The sequence below is a fragment of the Gouania willdenowi genome, chromosome 18 (assembly GCF_900634775.1).
Source record: "Gouania willdenowi chromosome 18, fGouWil2.1, whole genome shotgun sequence".
In the NCBI taxonomy this organism is placed as follows: Eukaryota; Metazoa; Chordata; class Actinopteri; order Blenniiformes; family Gobiesocidae; genus Gouania; species Gouania willdenowi.
Genome location: NC_041061.1, coordinates 18,947,188 through 18,969,715, shown reverse-complemented (window position 1 = coordinate 18,969,715; position 22,528 = coordinate 18,947,188). Strand labels below are relative to the sequence as shown.

The 22,528-nt window shown below is 37.6% G+C and overlaps 1 protein-coding gene across 2 annotated transcripts; it reads left to right on the top strand.

The window, feature by feature from the left end:
• The first annotated feature begins 337 nt into the window (after positions 1-337).
• wrap53 (WD repeat containing, antisense to TP53) lies at positions 338-20,539 on the top strand. Of its 2 annotated transcripts, none has more exons than XM_028475322.1 (11): positions 338-539; positions 2,951-3,347; positions 5,251-5,437; positions 6,955-7,050; positions 7,302-7,410; positions 7,601-7,689; positions 13,455-13,678; positions 15,536-15,747; positions 15,929-16,032; positions 17,200-17,343; positions 19,325-20,539. In XM_028475322.1, the coding sequence occupies exons 2-11, from the start codon at positions 3,113-3,115 to the stop codon at positions 19,554-19,556; spliced, it is 1,632 nt and encodes a 543-aa protein (XP_028331123.1). In that variant the 5' UTR covers positions 338-539; positions 2,951-3,112; the 3' UTR covers positions 19,557-20,539. The 2 variants fall into 2 exon arrangements, with proteins under 2 accessions (XP_028331123.1, XP_028331124.1); XM_028475323.1 differs by having other exon boundaries at positions 338-598.
• Positions 20,540-22,528: the final 1,989 nt, after the last annotated feature.

Genomic DNA, 22,528 nt, shown 5'->3' with positions numbered 1-22,528 from the left:
AATAATAATAAAAGTCTAAGAATTTTAAGCAGAAAAATCACTCAAAACAGCTGTTTTGGACTTTGATGTAAAGCAATAAAGAAAAAAACATAAATCTGCAGTTGGAGTGAGGACAGGTGAGTCTACACGTGTAATTTAAGTGAAAAAGGTTAACGGGTGTAATAAACGATAATGTGAAAAAGGTATGTTTATTTAAAATTTAAAAAAAAATTAGAACTAGTCAGAAGACTCCAAAGTCAAACCTAAAAAAAATATTCTACACAAACAGTGATCTTCTCTGCAGATGGCTCAATTTGATAGCCACGCCTACTCAACCGAGCAAACGAACTCTCGCGATAGTTCCGAACACATGGCCGCTCGTAGTGTTTACCTCTCGTTGTGAGCTGAAGTCCCGAAGTAAAGGGACTTTTTTTCATTTTAATGCGTGAGACGGCTACGCCAGCCACTGTCGGAACAAATATTACACAGTTACTGATCAACAAAAGAGTCTGCCATCGAAAAAAGACAGGAAGAGAAAGGCCAGGCAAATCACAACACCGGTATGTAGCTACTCGAGCGTTAGCACAAGCTAATGCTAGCAAGCGTTAAGTTCTCCCAGGTACCACTTTAACTTTACTATCATTAAACATGGACTGATTGACAAACATTACATGTTACTTCTGTAAAGATCTCTATGTTTACTTAAGCTCTACGTATTTATAACGAAACATAAACGTTGGTTTGTAGGTCTGCGTCACTGACAGCCACAGGTGTTTCCTGTTAAAAACGAGCTAAATAAATGACTTTTATTCATGCTTTTAATATCAAAGTACACTGGACGTGATTAGTGTGTACATCCCAATTTAAATGCACAGCTAATTATAAATAAGCTATTTTAGTAAAGCTGCAGATACGGTTGCCTTTGTTAATCAATCCCTCGTTCTTGTGTATATTTATTTATTTTATGGCCAATAAGATCACTTTTAGACACGAGCTCAGATTTGTAGGATCTTATCAGTAATTTGAAATTACACTGTCAGAGGGATCCAACAGTATAAGTAAGGAATACAGATAGAAATGAACATGGTGCTAAATCTGGTGCAGCCATATTTTTACTCGTAATAATGTAACTGTACATTATCAACAGTCATGTCAGCATTAATAGAATAGTGACTAATCTGAGCATTATTACAGGAAAGAACAATGAGTTTGTGTTGTCATTTCATGTGTTTTTGGTGTAATTTATTGGGTTTTTTTTTGTTGGTCGTTTTGTGTATTTTTCTCTCATTTTGCGCTGTCTGTTGTTGTCCTGTGTGTTTTTACTGTTACTTTCTGTGTTTTTTTTAAAAAAGTCATTTTGATAATTTCCTCCCATTTTGTTTTTTGTTGTTTTGTGTTACAAGTCAATTTGGGCATTTTTGTTGTCATTTTGTAATTTTGGAGACATTTTTTGAGTATTTGTTGTAATTTTGTAATTTTTCTTTTTTTTTTTTTTTTTGCCGTTTTGTGTGTTTCTAGAGTCATTTTGTGTATTTATGTTGTCTAGTGTATATTTCTGTATTTTTGTATGTTTTTGGAAGTCATTTAAATGTGCAATAACTTTAGGGGTTGCGGCGCAGAATTAGAGCTAATTCAATTCTCAACCCCTTCAAATACATAAATCAGTAGAAACACTGTACAGCACTGATTATATCAAAGCAATAAGTGACAAATATCAGAGACCCTTCACTTTCAACCTATAGGGTTTTGTGACCCTTTTTATTAGATTTTGTGGTGTAATTTAAAGAAAATTGCACGATTTGTGGGAAAATTTTACAATTTAAGATTAAAAATGACTTCCATTATGTGCCATAAGCATGGGGGAAATGTGAGCCCTGCCGTGTATATTTCTGCTAGTGTATATTTTTGTAATTGATTGATCCTGCAGGCACTGATATCTGTCACTTATTGCTTGGATATTATTATTAATAAATGGAAAAATAATTTAAAAGGTATAAATAATATATACACTATTTGTTATCCTATAAGAGTATAGTTATATACATATTAACAGGCGGGGCAAGGAGAGATACATATTTACAGTTTAATCTAACAGAATGATAATGCCCACAAGTACCTCACAAAGATTAATCGTTGTTTAATTTAATTTCACTACTTGGCCATTATTGTGCAGGCCTATGTTAAGGTTTCATTTATTCAGACAACTTTTTTCAGGAAATTGACTTTGATCTCAAATAAATCAAAGTCATTTTCAAAGTGAATTCCCTGAACAAAGTTGTCTGAATAAATGAAACCTTTACATAGGGCTGCACGATAATGGCCAAATTGATAATCACAATTATTTTGTTCAATATTTTAATCTCAATTATTTATCATGTTAAGGAAAAATCTGTATTACTTAAAAAAAAAATATATATATATATATATATATTTTTTTTTTTAAGAATCTAAAATATACCAAGGGTTAACTGAATAAATACAATATGACAGAGTGCTTTCATGAAATGAGAGTTATTGGGCACAATTCCAGCTCACAGCTCTTATCAATCCACCAAACTACTCAAAGCTGCCGCTGACTAATGGTTGAGAAAGTGCTTGATTTGATCTGCAGCAGAGCCCACATTTTAACTGTAAATATTGCCGACGATCAGGTTAATTTAATCGTGGCAAACAAAATTATGATCACGATTAAAATTGGATTAATTGTGCAGGCCTACCTTAACATATGATGTAAAAATCACAAGATAGTACAGCTTATAGTAGTTTGCACAAGCAAAATGAGCAAAGCATTGCTCTCTTAGTGACAACAGTGACCTATGATTTGTGCAATGTTTTGGCAACTGCAGAAAGGTAAACAGTTATTGCAGGGGTTAAATGTAGGTTTGTTTTGAAACAGATCCACCCAAATCTGTCCTATGTTTATGCACAAGTGTTAATGTGTATGTTTACCTACAGTATGTGTGTTTTCCAGGTTGGAGGGTGCTGTAATGTCCTCTCACCCCAACAGACTCAAACACCCACACTGCAAAAGGAAGCACTATCCCAGTAGCACTTTCCTCACTCACGTTTGACAGCCGGCTGCGGCACAAAAAGAGCCCAGGCTCGACCGAGAAGTTTTACTAATCAAAGCTAGATGTCTGACGTCGCCGGGGGAGATGAAAGCGAGGGCGCTGCGGGTGCAGGACAGGACACAGAGGCAGATCATGAGCCCCCTGCATGTGAGCATGAAGAGACCGCTGAGGACGGAGCGCCGTCATCTGCCAAACGTCCCAGGATGATGGAGCATGAAGACGGACTGGAGGGGAGTGCAGGTCCAGATCTAACGGAGGATAAGCTACCAGCGGAGGCGGAAGTCCAGTCAAGACAGAGTATGGGTCATTGGTTAGATTGAAAAGAAACTGTTTCTGATAATTAGCGTTATATAACGCAGCCAGGGTTTGTAGTCAATTCACTTCAGTTATCCATGTTCAATTACAATTAATTTTTTTCCCTAATTAAAATTAAAAATATTATTTTCCCCTTGAAAGGCAATTACAATTGTATTCTTAATTACTAAATTTCAATTACTATTAAGTAGCATTACTGAGTCTTTAATGAATAAGCTAATAACACGTAACCAATCCCTATGTTAGCTTTCCTTTAGCGACTCTTGTGATAACGGGTCAGTTTTGACCCATGTCTTAAATCAGCTGTAAAATACACTAAAAAACATCTATTAGTGCTGGGCAATATATCGATATCCAAGATATATCGAGTTTTCTATTTTGGCGATATAGAAAATTCCAACATCAGCTATGTCTGTTTTTATTTTATAACTTATTTTGTATTGAAATACTCGTTTTAGGAGTCATTTCTTTCTCTACTTCTCAGAACAGCATCAAAAACACAGTTGGATGTATTCATTAGTGCGTTCTAACCCAGACCTTCCCCTAAACAAGCCACACGACAGAACTCACTCACACGTGCTGTCCTTTATAGTAGAAAAAACTAAAAGTGGGACATATTGTGCAGCTGTTAGTTAATGAATGTCCCATTGTGTATTTTTTTCCTCCTTTTGTGTCTTTTGTTGCCCTTTTGTTTGTTTTGTTCTTTTGTGTTTCTGTTGTCCCATTTTCATTTTTCTCTTTTAGTTTTTTTTTTTTTGTATATTTATTTTTTTTTGTTTATACATTTTTTTTTCCTGTTAATTTTTGTTGTCCCATTGTGCATTTTTTTTTTTTTTTTCGTTTGTGTATTCAGTTGTCCTAATAGGTATTTGTGTTGGGTTTTTTTGTGTGTATTTCTCTGTTAATTTGTGTTTTTGTAGGAATTGTCTATTTTTTGCCGTCATTATGTGCATTTACTTTTGGGACCGCGAGTTGCCCATGTTTGTAATAGAAGTTATTTCATTTTTTTTAACCATTTATCAGCAAATCTAACCCTGAATTGTCTTCCTGGAAACACTTAATTTGAATAAAATTTATCAAAATTGATATATATTGTCATTTTGAGGAAAAAAATTGAAATAATAATTTTGCTCCTTATTGCCCAGCCCTACTATCTGCCATTCAAGTTGTTTTTCATCTTTTGATTACATTGTCAAGCTTCCGTATCCATATAAATATAGGTATTAATGTTTTTAGTGTGGGCATCTGAGCCGTTTTTCTGTCTGTACACCCCTAGACTTAAATTGTTTTTTAAATGATAAAATGATCCTCAGGAGAACTGAGAAGAAGTGGGAATTGTTGCGTTTAATTAAATTGTAAATGACAGTTTTAATAGAATTTTCATGCCAATTACAAAAAATGATCTGAACTCAATCACAATTAAATTATGATTACAACTGAAACATTTTTTTCCAATTATAAATAGCTGGTAATTGTAATTACGATTGTAATTGTCCCCATCCCTGAATGTTCCCATGTGGAGATTTTAATGCTGCAGTAACCATTCCAGGCCTCTATGTGGTGCTGTGGGGTTTTCTTTAAAAGAGGAAAAAAGCCGATTTTGCAAATGTTGTTGGTGTGAAATGGAAAAACAAATGAAATACGTTGAGCAAAAAATTCTTTTCAATATGGTTTAAAGCCTTTTGGAAACTTTCATGTTCTTATAAAGAGTCACAAGGTGTCAGACAGCACTGAGTTAGTTTTTTAATTGTTAATTTAGGAAAACCTCTCAAACAAAACAACATCAAGCCAACTGTAATCAAACCTATTTTATATTTTATGTGATACAAGATGAAATCTGATTTTTGGAAACACTAGTGATGTTTGTTTCTCTTTGTGTTTGAAGGAACAGGAGACGGATCAGAGCCTGAGGTGCACGAGGTCCCAGTGATTGATGAAGGTGAGGAAGAAGAAGAAAGCCATCAGAATGGAGCAGATCTGCACCAACCTTCTTTAGAAGAGGAGGAGGATGGAAGACAAGAAGAAGAACAGGATGATAAGGACTCTGCAGACAGCCCAGCTAATGGACTACAGTAAGTGGGGGAAAATGTCCTTAGTTTAGTGCAGGGGTTTTCAACCTTGGGGTCGTGACCCCATATGGGGTGGCCTGGAATTGAAATGGGGTCTTCTGAAATGTCTTGTAAATTACCTATATGTACAGTATATATATATATATATATATATATATATATATATATATATATATATATATATAAATTTTGATTAGAATTATGTTTTTACTTGTAATCTTTTTCAAATTAAAACACCACACACAATCTCAAACATCTGTATTCAATACTTTTACTTCCTCAAACATAAATCTAGTTAAAGAAACTACAGTATTAAAATAATTAATTGCATAGTTAATTAATTATGAATACAAAATAGAAAAATATGTTTTTATAACTTTTTAAAATAATTATAATATTTCCAATTAAAAACACCACACAATCTTGAAACTGTATTCTATACTTTCACTTCCTCAAATTTAAATCTTGTAAAAAAAAAAAAAAAAAAACTGTATAATAATAAAAAGAAACTACAGTATTAAAATAATTAATTGCATAGTTAATTAATTATGAATACAAAATAGAAAAATATGTTTTTATAACTTTTTAAAATAATTATTTTTCAAATTAAAACACCATCACATAATCTTAAACAACTGTATTCTATATTTTTACTTAAAGAAAAAACAGTATAAAAATATCTGAGCTGGCTCATCTCGTCACTGTAATGCTACTTGTAACAGTATATCACAAACATGATCAAAAAGTGATGTTTTTAAAAAAAATTTTAAAAAAAATGTCTCTGGGTATCCAGAATTTTTTATATCAAAATAGGGTGAGTTTGGGAACCACTGGTTTAGTGTGTCCTTAATGTGATTTCTCAGATCAATGGTTTTTAATCTATTATGTAAACAGAACACACACATAGTCATTCTCTAGATTTGTAAATGTATTTAAAAAACACTGTGTTGAATTGTTAGGTCTTCTAAATGCTATACACACATGTTCTCCAGCATTGTTTGCATGTGAGAACCCATTAGAATATATATAATATTATATATTATTATCTTGTTATATTATCCTATTTAGTTTTGCACATATTAGTCTTTAACTACTGTTCATATTTTCTAGTTGATTATTATTTAATGTTTACATTGTTAGAGAGCACAGTTCATATAATACGGCGTGGTTATCAATGGATTTTACATACTTATCACTCTTTCCATACACTAAGACCAACCCAGATTTAGGATCTAGATCTCAGATTATTTTGACAGACAAGGCAAACACCTCTTTAATAGCCCTACATTTTTTAAGAAGGTTTGGAATCTATTTTTTTTAGTGGCCGATGATGCAGGACTTCATCTTTTTTTCAATATTTAATCTGCAGATCACTGCGTTCATTTAGTCTGTTTAAAAGTATATTATATCAATGCTTTGTCATTCATAAAAAGGGGAATTAGTAAGGGCTCATATGAGTGACTGTATGGTGTTAGGCACTTTGTTTTGAAGTTTTATACTTGTCTCTTTTACCTCTTCAGCCTCGGCTTGGATTTTACCCAGAATCCCCAGATGCTCACCGGTTCCTGGACTGAGTATTCCAACTTTCCAGAGAATTACCTCAAAGGCTGCAAATGGTAACGGTGTTTTGTAATGAGGTTTAGAAGTCAGAAAGGATTGGTTAGGGATATCATTAGAGTGTTTACCCAAAGTAACAACAACAACAATCCTCCTCATCTGTGACCAGAGCGCTGATGATAACTGTGTAGCTGCTAATGTGCTAATGTTTAAACCAGCCCCACTGATACCATTTGAGTGCGACTTGGCCCCTCCACAATAAGATAACCTGAACATGTGTGAGTGAGCATCATCTGCTCGTCCTCTCCAGGGCCCCTGATGGCTCCTGTATCCTGACCAACAGTGCGGACAACGTGCTCCGCGTGTTCAACGTCCCACCAGAGATTTACAGCTACAGCTGGGACGCGCTCACTGAAATGGTGAGGAACCTTTATTTCCTGATTTGATTTGAAAATCACTGAGAGAAAAAAGTGCATTTTCAGCTTTGTCTTTACACGATTGTTATGATTAAAGACCGTTGTGAAAGTTAGATAATGTTTGTCTTTTGTATCTGCAAAACCAACTAGTTTATTTCCATTTACTACAAAAAATATTGCAATTCTATCACAGAGTCCAGTTCTGAGGATGGCTGAAGGTGACACCATCTATGACTACTGCTGGTACCCCAAAATGAGCTCCCTGCAGCCGGACACATGCTTGTGAGTGGAAACAGATTTTTTCCAAACACACACACAGTCCTCAGTAGGCCAGATACAACTTTATCACTACCGATACGATACCGATATTGATCCGACACAATATCAGCATGAATTATACCTACTTTTATAGATTATTTGGTAGTGTGGAATGTTAGAAAATGAACAATAGTCAGCAACATTAGGTGTGAGGAAAACTGACCCTTAATCTTATGTTCCCAAGAGCTGCTTGGATAAATGGTGCCTGAAGTATTTACTCTTTATTTTATGGGATTTACAATTGTAAGGACAAAGGCTGCTAAATGTGTGAAGTGGTGGTATAGAATATATTTAGTTAAATATGCTAGTTGAAGTTATAAAGAAAGCACTCCATGCTTCAAATAACAGTATCAAAGGATGTGAAATGGTAAACTGGAAAATGGCGTGTTTTAGTGCACCTGTGTTTGTGGGTAGATAACCCACAGCTGATCCATCTCAGCTTTGTTTGGATGTCCACACGGGTTTGTTATTGTTTTTGGCCAATGCGCTGCCCGTTGAAGTAAAACACATGGCTACTGAAGCATCTATTCTGATTGGGTCCTACATTTATAAACCTTTTCCACCACTTTTCCCACTTCACACATATGTTGACCCATTATTGTCACTTTTAACCTCTTTTCAACATATTTAATGCTTATTTTTGCCAATTTAATCACATTGACAATTTTTCATGGCCATTATTTGCTAGTTTAAACTAAGTATTCCTACTAATTGTTCCAATCTTTACACTTTGAACCCCTTTTACCACTTTTTGAAATCCGTTTTTGGCCATTTTTGTTTGCAACTTTTAACCAATTTCTGTGGTTTTTAATTAGTTTCATCTGATGAGTTTGTGGGTCAGACGGACAGTGGTCACGGTTACATGATGTTTTTTAATTTGGAATTAGTTATTCTGAATTAAATCATTCGGAATTAAAGTGTTCTGCTTCGTGTTTACATGGAAATAGTAATTCCCAAACTGAGGTTTACATGGAAAATCGGTTTATTCGACTTGAGGTTGTGCAAAACGACCAAAGTGTTGTTAACTGTTTATAAGAAAGAGGAATTATTTAATTCAGAATTAAAAACGAAATAAACAAGCCACCTAATTCGGAATTAAGTTTAATTTGGAATTGAATTAGCATTAGGAATAAAGTGTTTACAAGGTCAGGTTAAAGAGGAATTAAGTTTTATTCCACTCTGAAGAGGAATTAAAGCTCCCATGTAAACGGTGTGAGGCTGATTCTATGGTGCGCTTGTGTTTCCTCTTGTTCTACCATCATCTGACCCTCTAACATTACCCTCAACCAGAGGACCTTCATCGCTCTTTCTTCTTGCAGCTGTGCACTTGCTTCAGTTTGGAAGACAGTAATTATGACATCATGGGTGTTAGAGAGCGAGGCCACAATTACAGCCTCCACCGCCACCAGTTCCCTCTGATGGAGGCACAGCTTTGGTCCCTCTCCATCCTCCCACAGAACAGCAATATATCAGGAGTCTAGAAACACTGCAACATGATTGGGTTGGGGTCAATTATAATTATAATCGTGTAATTGGTAATCAATTACAATTCTAATGTACTTAGGGGGCCAAGCCCGCGGGGCCAGGGAACCGCGTATGTAAGCATACGCGGTTCCTAGGATTAGCGGTGCTCGGAACCCTATTGTAATCGTTCCGATTATTATTATAATTACCTTTTATTTTTCCTTGGGTAAAAGTGGTGCTGCAGAATAAACAGTGCAAGGTAGGGCGGTGCCCTTTGGTGGTTGGGTCCAAAACCCACAGGGGACCTTGGATGCAAAAATTTACATATGTACGCCAGCAGGTGGCGCTATAACAAAGGTCAACGCGTTTTGGCCAATAGCTCCCACACTGTTTGTTGCAAATTTAGAACCTTCATATCCACAGATTCCTTGAATAGCACTGAATCACCTGGGCTAGGCCACGCCCAAACTTTTCTCGGAACAAAATCGCAAAAACTGGAAAACCTTCTTTTTCGAACTCCTCCTTGGGGTTTTGTCCAATCAGCATGAAACTTGGCACGTAGAGTCTTCAGTTGGACTTGATCTAAATTTGAGAAAATAATTTTGTTCGGGCAAAATATGCGCAAATTATTAACGAGTACATTTTTCTAGCTAGCTATGAAAACGCGAACTGGCGCATATCGCAAGACCAATATTTACCAAATTTGGAGGGTATGATCTTGGGTCCCTCCTGAAGCGATATCTCAAAGGTATTCACGATTGGTCAAAGTGGGTGTGGCTTATTACATCATATCACATAAATAAATAAACGTTTATTTCTGCTGAATTATTATGTTGAGGGCAGTGAAATTTACAGGGTAGATATAGAAGACCACACAGACCACCCATACCAAAAATTGCGCCACTAGGTGGCGCTATAATTGCAAAAAAAATTTGGCCTTTAACTTTCACAATTTAATTCACATCTTCATGAAATTCATATTCACATGTTTCCAACATAGATTCGCATCTTCTGACATAGGCCACGCCCACTCCCACAGCACATTGCTCTTTGTAAGTCACTACATATCAAAAACCTACTTTTTCAAATTCATCTTTGGGGTTTTGTCCAATCAGTGTGAAACTTTGCGCGTTGAGTCTTTAATTGGACCTGATCTACAGTTCAGCAAAAAAATTTGTTCGGGCAAAATATGCGCAAAAAATAACGAGTAAAGTTTTCTAGCTAGCTTAAAAAAACGCAAACTGTTGCATATCTCGGTCAAAATATTTGCTAACACCACCAAATTTGAGATCCTTGGTTGGCATGTGACTCTGGGGGTATGAGCCAGATTTGAATAAATTAGGCCTCTAGGGGGCACTGCAATTATGATAAGTTTATATCTCCTAAATGGCACAACCGATTTTTACCAAATTTGGTAACTATGACCTTGGGTCTCTCATGGGACCGTATCTCGAAGTTAATCGCGAATGGTCAAAGTGGGCGTGGCTTATTACTACATAACATATACATAAACAAACCTTTATTTCAGCTGAAGTATTATGTTGATGGCTGTGAAATTTACAGGGTAACTATAGAAGAGCACACAGATCACCCATACCAAAAAGTGCACCACTAGGTGGCGCTATAATGGGTGCAAATGCATTTTGGCCTGTAACTTTCACATTTTAAATCACATCTTCCAAAACTTCATCCTTCATGACGTACTTCCAAGGGCTCCGCGAAACCTGGGGGACAAGTCGCGCGGGAAGGCTTGGCCCCCTTTCATAACTGCTTGCAGTTGTAGTTAACTCAATAATGATTACGGTGACCAGCATTTTTTTCAATTAATTACAATATTTTTTTTTACCCCTGGAAATCAATTACAATTACATTCTCAGTGACTAAACAATTCATCACAATTGCTGAGCTTTTAATATAAAAAAAGCCCATAAAACTTAATGGTCCTCTTGTGTTAGTTTCATGGGTTATTTATTAAATGTTCAGTAATTGTGATTAATTGTAATTGAACTGTTGTAATTGAGAATGTAATTGTAAATTGACTTGCAGGGTAAAATAATAATTGTAATTAGAAAAAATTACCTCAAACTGAGATTATGAGCATGCGCGCTACCTGAAAATGAATTTTACTTAAGTAAAGTAATAGTGTCTGATGCAGCAATCTCAGTACAAATAGGAATAGATTATTCTCCAAAAAAACATGATTATAATAAAACTCAATATGATGAGGAATAATTTGTTTTCCAAAAAAACATGATTATAAGATACATTGCACTAAATAACAGTTAACCTAATGTAACTTTACAATCATAAGCTGTTGTATTGATATAAATTAGCAATCTGATCATCACAATCATATATTTTTTTAATCATTTGTCGATTTTTTTTATCAATGGTTGACTGATGTGATGTTTTGAGCATTTTTTGAAATCAGTACAGCAATCTGAATGACATTGAACATGGCAATTCCAGCACCGGTACATCTCAGTAGGGAGCAGTCACGTACTGAGATTGTAAGACAATCTCAATACGGAGGTAAACTCCGTCCGTGACACCGGTCAGCATAATAATAATTGATTAGTAACTGAACATGGGCACCTGAGGTGTGTGTGGAACAGTTTTTTTTTTAGATTAAAATGAAGCCAGCAGGTGGTGTGAGTGTCTCCTGTTGGACTCTTCTGATCACAGCCTCCTGCAGGGCTGAGCCTGGTGGTCACACTCAGTTATTTGGAAGCTTATAATACCCAATGAAGGCTGCTCTACTCATCCTTCCCGCTTGTCGTTTCTTTTTTCCTCTTTGTCTTTTCTTTTGCACTCCTTGAAACGTGTATGTGCCAAAAGCTCTGTGCAGTGATGCCTCCCCCTGCTGAGAGGGATGAGGGCTCCTGCTTCGGTGCGGGCAAGTTTCACCGACTTCCAGGCATGGCTCCAAGCTAGCAGCAGTCTAGCATTATAATTGGACCTTTTCCCTGCGCTGGAATATAGCAGCAGCTCAGAGGGACCATAACAGAAGACGGCTGCAGCAGTGGGGGATAATTTCCTTTGTCTAATTGAGCTGCAGTGATGTTTCAGCATTTGTTCAGTGTCCAATAATGTGAGCTAAAAGCCACGGCTCAGTCTTTGGCCCTGGTTTTAAATCAATAAAACTGCTGTAGCCCTTGTCTGTATAATAAAGTGCGGCACATTGTTTTATTGCCTTTGCGATTGCAGAAAGACGTGGTGGCACACAAGATTCTTAGGCTTTTCAGTTAAGCACCGGATGCATTTCCAAACTGAATTATATGGCATTCAAATGTCATCCTGCATGGATGAAAACTCAAAAATGGTTTGTTTGTTTGTTATTTTATTAATAATATGAGCCCATTTTTGCTCATTTTTATCATTTTTCTGAAACGACACCAAACTTGCCATATTTTAACCTATTTCCATCACTTTTTCTTGCAACGTTTTTGCTCCTTTTAATGCATTTTCACATTACTCCCATTTCTGTCACTTCCTGTCCTTTTCTGCACATTTTCGCCACATTTCCACTACTTTTCCCACCTAATGCGTCATATGTTGACCAATTATTGTAACTTTTAACCTCTTTTTCACCATATTTTATGCTTATTCTTGCTAATTTAACCACATCCACGATTTGTGATGCCCATTATTTAGTAGTTTAAACTAATTGTTTCAATATTGACACTTTGAACCCTTTTTACCACTTTTTCTGTCTATTTTTGGCCACTCTAATTTACAACTTTTAACCAATTTCTGTGGTTTTTATTTTATCACCTTTTCCACCATATTTTGTCACATTTATCCTATTTATTTCTGATTAAAACAAGGATTTACATCTTTAAGATGACTAAATACTATGGCACAAATAATAATAACAAATTTCCTGGATTACAGTGGATATTATTCAGATCAATAAATAAATGTGGTTATCACAGGTTCATAGAACAATAGACCATTGTTTTGCTGACTTTATTGATGGGCCCCAAAAAGCCGTAAAATAAAGTGGTTGTTTCATTGTTTTATTGCCTTTGTACTTGCAGAAGGAAGTGGCAGCGCACAAGACTCTTAAGCTTTTCAGCTAAGCACCGGATGTATTTCCAAACCGAATTGTTCGGCATTCAAATGTCATACTGCATGGGTGAAAACTCAAAAATAGTTTGTTCGTTTTGAACAACAGTAAAACCATGGGGAGCAGTTAGGTTTGACTGATGAAATCATTCTCTGGGTGTATTGTTTTCTTTCTGAAATGTCCCAACACTCCTCAGCCTCGCCAGCAGTAGCCGTGACAACCCAGTCCACGTGTGGGACGCCTTCTACGGGGAAGTGCGCGCCAGTTTCCGACCCTACAACCACCTGGACGAGCTGACCGCTGCCCACTCGCTCTGTTTCTCCCCAGACGGAACGCAGCTCTACTGCGGCTTCGACAAAATGGTCCGAGTCTTCTACACCGAGAGGCCGGGGAGGGACTGTGAGGAGCGTCCGACCATAGGTCAGCACCAATAATGGACGGGTGTTTTTTCGCTAGTAGGAAAAGAGCTCTGAAAACACATTGATTTCATCATCCCTGGGTCAGCTTCAATTTATAATGACTCTCAGTAAGTTATGGGAGTAAATAGAGTGGATTATATCGATCCCAAATCAATGACGGTGCCACAGAAAGCCAAAGGATTGATGTTTTTTGATTGACGCTTTACATCACATGCCCTGCCACAGGCCCACAGAAATAATTAGTTGAAAGTAAAATGTGACTTTTTGTAAATCACCATATAAGTTGTAGATATCTCACTCCCTCATAATATGTTAAGGTTTCATTTATTCAGGCATTTTTTTCAGTATAAGAAACCTTAACATATTATTTACAAAAAAAGAAGACATAAGGATGTGCTGGAGATATCTTACTACCTATTACCCAAATTTTATAAAACTCCACCAAAATATGGTGGGACTTTGACATACTACATTATTTGCAGTCATTTATTTGTTCGTAGAATTCTGGAAAATTACAAGGCAAATTTTGAGAACAGTTGCAAATTCAAGGAATTTTGGCCAATTGTTTAGCATTCAGGTTAATGTGAGTTTAACTTTTTTTGACAGTCAAGTACAATGGCGTATTAGGGCCACATTAAAATAAAAAGAAATCTGAGCACTATGAGATTAGTTGTAATTTTATTAGATTAAGGTCATAGTATTTTGAGAATAAAGTTACATTTTAAAAAACTCATAATGTTATAGCGTTCAAAATTCCATGTTGAAGTGAATTACCCTGAAGTCAACCAGTTCCTCCTCCACAAAAGAGGCTATGTTGTCTGGGTCTTTCATCAGAACAAACGCAAACATCTGCAAAGTTGCTCTAAAGTCCTTAAACTGATAACAGTGTGGTGAGCATGGAGCAAAAGTAATTTGCCATGTGGGAAACCTAAAGAAAAATGTATCTCACTAAATGTTCCACATTCTCCATAACGCACGTACGAAGACAACACAGACAAGATCCTGTTTGTATTTAAATTTTATTCTCATAGAATTGCGACTTTATTCTCAAGATATTACGACTTTAATCTTGAAATATTATTTCTTTAATCTCATAAAATTATGATTTTATTAAGATGCGACTTTGTTCTCATAAAATTACAAAAATTTTCTCAAAATATTACAACTTTAATGTTGAAATATTGTGACTTTAATAAATTTAAGATTTTATTGAGATACAACTTTATTCTCATAAAATTGACATTTATCTCAACATGATACTACTTTAATCTCAAAATATTATGACTTTAATCTCATAAAATTACGATTTTATTAAGATACAATTTTATTGCAACGTTTTTCTCGTGGTGCTCATTCTAAATGGCCCTAATACGCAGCCGTAGTCAAGCTTTTTCTAAGCTGAAAAAACGGTAATGCTCAGGAGTTTGTAGGTGTGGAAAGAAAGAGTCCACTTCAGTCCAGAGAGATGGACATCATTAATAAATCCGATTTGTTTCTCACTCTGAGTAACACGAGGCCCAGTTAGAGAGTAAATGTCTGAGCCCTGGCAGTGGTCAGCAACATGTTTTGGCTCTCGTCACCCTTTAAACAAGTGAACACTAATCCTTAGTAAGGTTGGGACTGGGCCAAAGCTTAGCCTCAGTGTGTTTGATGCCAATAACACATGGCATGACTCCAGGCGGTAAATTACGATTATCAGAAGAGTTCCCATAATTACAAACAGATTGTTATAGGTTATATTTTGAGATTTTTTTTTCTTCTAAAGGTTGAAAATGCCAAAAATAAGTGAAAGTTGTTTCTTGGACTAATATAGGTCTTACCGTTAAGCCAAACGCTGCTGTCTGCCCCCCCTCCACAGTGAAAAAACAAGGCCAGAGTGGCATCATTTCCTGCATCAGCTTCAGCCCGTGTCAGTCTGTCTACGCCTGTGGCTCTTACTCCCGCTGTGCCGGGCTTTACTCCTGTCAGGACGGCACCATGCTGGCTCTGCTGCCCACCCTTCACCACGGAGGCCTCACCCATCTGCTCTTCTCCCCCGACGGAAATTATCTGTACACGGGCGGGCGCAAGGTAACCACACACTACACGACCACCCAGCACCATTTCAATAGTGACAGTTTGTATGTACTTCACTACACGCAGTAACTTACCAGCCCAGCACAGGGCAGTCTCAGTTAAAGTTGGCTTAGTTGAAGGTTTGGGGCAGCTGTTGTAAAGTCCTTACTAACGTGTGTCTGGAACGTGTGTGCAGGATCCAGAGATCCTGTGCTGGGACCTGAGGGAGCCAGGAAAAGTCGTATTCTCCCTGAAGAGGAATGTTTCCACAAACCAGCGCATCTACTTTGACCTGGACCCGTGAGTGAAGCACCAACACCTGTTCTAGGCCCTGTTTACACGACAACAAGGCTTTGCTTCTGTTTCTGTTTTTGTTTCTAAAAAGTTCCGCATTCACTCATAACATTTTCAAAACAATCTCTGTTTACATGAGACCATGTGAAGCATCAACAACCATGTAGTAAACATGCCATGCCAGTAGATGGCGGTATGATTTTGCAATGAACCAAAATAAGAGGATGCGCAGAGGCACTTCGTCTGAACACAAGTTAGAGTGGCTCTTTAATCGGACCTACAAATGACCCAAACCTAAATAAAGCCGATCTCTCTTTAAGCCTGAACTCACTGCTCCCGACAGTGTTCAAGTCCTCGTGCGGCACGCACATGTAAGATGATCCAAGGCGAGTTACTCTGATTACTCAGCTTTATTTAATAGCCACTCGTTCTGCATACATCTATAAACATGACAAGCAGCATCATGTACATGTCTGCTGCAACACACACAACTCAGAGAGCTGCTCGCTACATGTGACACACACAGCAACACGACGAGTCACGAACAAACATTTATGCATTTTCTAATCTATATATATATAATTTATTTATATACCAGAGGACAGCCCCCATTCACCTCCTCAGCAACATTTGTGGATCATCTTGCGTTTATTGAAACACATCACCCGACAGTTCATTCACCGCAGCAGCGTCCAGCCAGAGTCCGCGTAAAAAAGATAGTAATTAAGCCCGACCTCGGGTTCGGTCAAGAAGCTTTACGTAGGAGTGAAGCACTGTGATTGTGGTCAGAATCTGGTGCTGATCCAAGTGATGGTGAAGTAAATGAACGCTTTGTTGGAGAAATTAAGTTAAATTCTAAAGAGTGATGCCTCTGCAGCACTGTAGCTGCAGTGCGCATGCCTGTAAACAAAGAAAGTGTTGTTTCCCTGTTTCCACGGAGACACCAAGGAGGAAACTCTGGAGCCCGTTTTAAAAGTTTAAAGTTCTGTTTTCAAGCACCAAAACGACGTTGCCGTGTAAATGGACCGCCAAAACGTTTGCATTTTCACTTGAAAACGTTGTCATGTCAACAGGGCCCTAGTGTCATAGTGTCGGTTTTATCACCACTCAGCAGGACTTTCTGCTCGGAGGATTTTTGTGGCACTTATTGTGTGTGTGTGTGTGTGTTTTTAGGTCTGGCAGGTACCTGCTGAGTGGAGACACGGAGGGTGTAGTGTCAGTGTGGGACACGTTGTCAGCCTCTCCAGACGCTAATGAAGAGCTGCTGCAGCCTCAGCGCAGGTTTCAGGCTCACTGGGACTGCACCAACGGCATCAGGTCTGACTCCCAACAAATCAAAAGCTGTCATTGAATTTGTACATTAAATACCAACGATTGGATGGTTTAAAGGTAGGAGAGGGGAGTCACCTTTGACTCTGAACTAGGGATCGACTGATCGGGAGTTTTTTAGGGCCGACAACGATTTTTTTTCCTCCAGCCTTAGCCGATGACCGATATGGACTGCCGATTTTCTTGAGCCGATGCAACTTTTGCTCCCTCAATTTACATCCTAAAAATTACACAATAACAAATGGTACAAGTTTCAATTTTATAAAAGGAACATTTTTTGAAAGTAACAAAGGTGAGGTAGAACGACACCAAGTGAAAAATATTTAACAAATAATAAAAACAGGCGATGTAGAACAAGAACAAGTAAAAAATAGTGAGACATCTCATGAAATATTGTGAAAGATAACTGTTCGTCTTTGCCCTGAAAACAGCTGTGACACACGCCAAACCTCCAGCCAGCTGCTCGTTAAATACAACAGCAACAACAACCACAGAACGTCAGCTAAGTTAAACAGTTAAAAGATGCTTTGAAAGTTTAAAACTTGCACTTCATGCTTTGCTAGTGGGGGGAGGGGCTTTGCACTGTATATAACGTGGATCGGCAAACACAGCAGCGCGCATCGCCCGATGCGATACGCATAAAACACGCAGAAATTGGCAGATTAAATCGGCCTGCCGATGAATCGATCGATCACTACTTTGAACTGACTGTATTGCTGTTTCCTGCCTCAGTCTGCCACTGTGCCAGTGATTGGAACCAATAATCATTTAGTTTGTAATATGGTGACCATACGTTCGGCTTTACCCGGACATGTCCTCTTTTCACATCTTGTCTAGACCGTCTGGCCAGAACTAATCAAAATGTCCGGGTTTCAGAGGGACCCAGAACGCATCATGATAATTTAAATGACGGTAACTTTGCTAATATTTGCTTTATCTGAGAAATTTTAGCAGTTTTTGAAATCTAACGAGTTGCTCTTCACAGTTTAATATCAATATAATACGTTTACTCAGAATCATTAAAGATGCCACTTTGTTTTTTTGACAAAACCATTGCACACGAAGAAAAGAAAAGGGAGACTAAAGTCCAAGATGGATTGAACGAGAACAAATACTGGTGGATTTAATTAAAAATATCAGCAGGAACATCCTCCTGGATGATAAAACCTCCATGGAGGTTCAGAGATTGTTTTGAAAATGACGGAGCCACTGGGAGAAACTTAGAATAGATAGATGGATACTGTAGATAGACATATAGATAATAGCTTTATTTCAGATTCAGGGTCCACAAAAACTATGCAAACAAACACACATAAAAACACATATAAAAAGGTATTAAAGGCACTTATACCAGTGCTTCCAGAGATGAGACGTGCAGCGGGTGGCACTGTTTGCAATGTTCACCAGTACAAGAACAATTTCATTTTCCTAATGAATGTAGGAAGTTATGATAAAGTTTCCATCATCTGGTCTAGACCTCATCACCTCCCGTCTCCACAGGCAACAGACAGAATAAAGCTCAGAATCAGCATGGGACCATGTGATGCAAACGTTCACAGTTGTTTATTGAAGGGTATAATTAATGATTATTTAATGTTCTGTAAGCCTTGAGGTTTTTTTGTCATTTCTAAGAAGGAATGTTTCTCATTGTTTCAGTGATTGAGAGATTTTAAGAAGGTGAACATGAGATTTTTCAAGACAAATTGTTATAATGCATAATAAAGGTGATTGATTTTGAGTCTTTGTTATATAGAGAGAAATTACTTGTCTACTATATTGTATTTTTCCATTACAAGGTTGATTCAACAAAACGTTGAGTAATTTGAATATGCCGAGGTCGGCCCAAGTGTCGACCCTAGTCTGTAAACCAAGTTGAATTTCAGGAAACTATTTGTAGATTTTTGTAATAATTAAAGTTTCCCTTCACTACCATCCTTTTCACCCTCTTCTTCTTCCTCTTCCTGCTCAGTATTCATCCCTTCATGCCTCTGTTGGCGACCTCTAGCGGCCAGCGTCAGTTTCCCTGGCCAGGCGACAGCGAAGGCGACTCCGCCTCTGACACCGAAGGGGGCGCCGCATCCAGGCCACAGGAAGTCACCCGAGAAGACAACACCCTGAGCCTGTGGTGGGCCGGACCTCTGGGTGCCGCTGAGGACGGGGAGACACGCAGAGACCAGGAGGCGGTGGTAGTGGAGGTCTGAGATGGAGCAGTTTGTCCTGCCTAAAGCTAATGACGGCTCTCTCACACACACACACACACACACACACACACACACACACACACACACACACACACACACACACACTGTTGCAGTTCATGGCCTTAACACATAGGGGGCGTTGTAAGTCTGTGTTTCTGTATTTTAATATTCGTGCATCAGCAGTTTGGGAGCTGGTAAGGGCTGTTCGACGTGCACGATCAAGGAGGATGTATCTTTAATAATAAGAATGTGTCTTAAAATCTAAAGGCTTTTTGCCCCATTTTTTGATAATCAAGGGTTAGATGTAATCTATCTTAGGCCTGTAGAAGGTAGAACAGATTACTAAGTTTTTAATATTATATTTTGTTTTATTTTCTGTCATCCTTAAAGCTGTTTGGTCCGTGCTTTGCCTTTCCTAGTTGACCCTACACGTGGGGACACGCTAAAATGTGGACTAAAGCTGCCTCGGTGTTATTTAGTCCCAGTAAGTGCCATTGTTTTCTCTCTAATCTCAATAGATCTCTGGTTTTTACCTGTTGTGTGGACCCATAAATGTCTATTTTTGTAAGTTTATGATGATTTTTTTGGAATGTGTAACGATTGCTGTTGCTTCACGACACAAACCTTTGTTTTCTATAGATTGTGCTCAGATTGCCTTTGTACGCGTGTGAGTGGGGGTGATTATTTGCTGTGTATTTACTTGTTTTTTGTGGTGACGTTGACGACTCATTCCTTTTAGAATGGATAGAAACGTTGTAACCGAAGCCTTGGATTGTTAGACACAGTTCAGTGCCAACGAACGCCGGCAATAACTTTTAGCTATCATACAATTTTCACAGATTTATGCTCTGCTATTAGCCGCGTGGGTCGTGAAGATGTCAGCGAGTGTCTGGATGGATGGCTCTGTCTGCTGCAGGTGTTTTTCCTCTGCTTTTATTTTTGCTGGAGTGAATTAAAAACATATCTCCCAACAGATTCTTTCTCTGACTCCTTTTTTTTCCCAATGTGAGCCAAAGTCAGTTCAGATTTAAATACACTGCAATAAATCCTCATTGATTGCAACGCAATGATACGCTTGATTTAAGCGGCAGCTAAAGGGACTCTTGGCTTTGGCTTATGAGATGGAAACTATTGGGAGTGGTCACCTTTTCCCACACGTTCCATATGAGCGTGAGCACACACTTATGGGTTTGATTGTGTGCGATTACAGGGTGCTCAGCGAGCCCAGAGCCAAGTTGGAGAAGCATGCTGTTGTGCGGGTTGCTTAGCAACCGTCTCCGCCTTGGCAGAGGAAAGTAGGTAGAAGGATGACGAGAAGGAAATCTAGGGACACAAGGGGGGAGGAGGTGGTTGAGGAGTAATAAATAATCCATTGGTTCAGTGATTGCCGCTTGTTTGTCGGTCGGTGTGAACTCGTAATCTCAGACTTACCGCAGAGAGGAGCAATGTGGTCATGAATCATAGATTCATAGAGCCTCAGAAAGTGTGGATGACCTGCTGTTTGCTGCTGGGACACAAAGACTGAATCTCCTTGATTTATGATCTAAGATGCTCTCTGCACAGATGTAACTTTGTCCTATTTCTTCTTGTACCGTACATGGTTATCTGTGATTTAGGGGATAAAAACACAAGATGATTACATAAAGGGTGTCTAGTAATAATGTACATCAGAGATGGGCCACATCCATCACAGCAGGGGTCACAAAAATGTGATCATCTGATTCCAAAGGCCACATTATCATTTATTGTAGCATTTAGAATGTGAGCGTTATTACGGGAAGCAAAAAAAAAATGGTTTTAGTCTTTGTCGTCCTTAAATGTAATTATTTCTTTTTTCTTTTTTAGTATTTAGACATTTTGTGTTTTTGAATTCATTTAGTTTATTTTTCTTGCCAATATGGCACATTTTTGTTTCTTTATGCATGATATTCATAGTCATGTCTTTTTGTTATATTTTTAGTTTTCTGTCATTTTGTGTAAATATGTTAGCATTTTGTATGTCTTTGAAGTAATTTTATATATATTGCTGTTTTTGTAGTCATTTTGTTTGTTTAGGAAGTGGCTGTTTAGTGTATCTTTTGTGTATTGAATTAATTTTGTCTATTTTCTTGTAAATATGGCACATTTTTGTTGTCTTTTTGTGTGTTTTTCCAAGTCATGTATTTTTGTATTTTTTTAATGTATTTTTTTGTCATTTTGCATATGTCTATTGGCATTTTGTGTGTCTTTGAAGTCCTTTTACATATGTTTTTTTTAGCGTCATTTTGTGTGTTTAATTGGTTGTTTATTGTATCATTTTGTGTTTTATGAATAACTTTTTGTACTGTTTTTAATGTTTTTGTTTCTTTGTGTCCTACTACTTTTGTTGACATTTTGATGTCATTTTGTGTATTAAGTTGGGCTTCATGTAACTCCAACTTCATGATTTAGGCCGAACAAAATTAGGCCGAGGGCCGCCTGTTGCCTATATCTGTTGTACATTCTAAACACAGGTAATCTGATATTCCTCAATAGGATCGCTCTGTTTTTTGCAGGTTTAATTAGGTTTTAAGTTGTCTTAACTTGTAGTTAAATGATTGCAGATGGAATAGTTGGCGTGGCTCCACTCTTAATTTTCAACGTCCACTTATCCTCCGACTCCAGAGCTTATTCCAGTTATACACTGGGACTTGTGGTTTCCTCAGAGGAGCATATAACGAAAATTAATGGGGAAACACTCAGGGGAGAACATGCAATCTATGTGGCCAGCTGTTGGCTCAAGACTTTACATTAAGTCCTTATAACATGCATAGCAGACCGAGGGCCACATTTTGTGTGGCCCCCGAAACAAAATTGTAATTCATGAAGTTGGAAGTTATACGAAGAACAACAGAAAAACGACAAAAAAACAATTCATTTAATACACAAAATGACCACAAAAACAACATATAGCAAAGGACTTCAAAGACACACAAAATGACAGAAAAATGCAC

Bases quoted from the DNA above. Each gene is read 5' to 3' on its own strand.
- wrap53 (XM_028475322.1), top strand. From the start codon at position 3,113: ATGTCTGACGTCGCCGGGGGAGATGAAAGCGAGGGCGCTGCGGGTGCA. The intron at 5,438-6,954 runs GTAAGTGGGGGA...TTACCTCTTCAG, and splicing joins AGCCCAGCTAATGGACTACA to CCTCGGCTTGGATTTTACCC. The intron at 15,748-15,928 runs GTAACCACACAC...ACGTGTGTGCAG, and splicing joins TGTACACGGGCGGGCGCAAG to GATCCAGAGATCCTGTGCTG.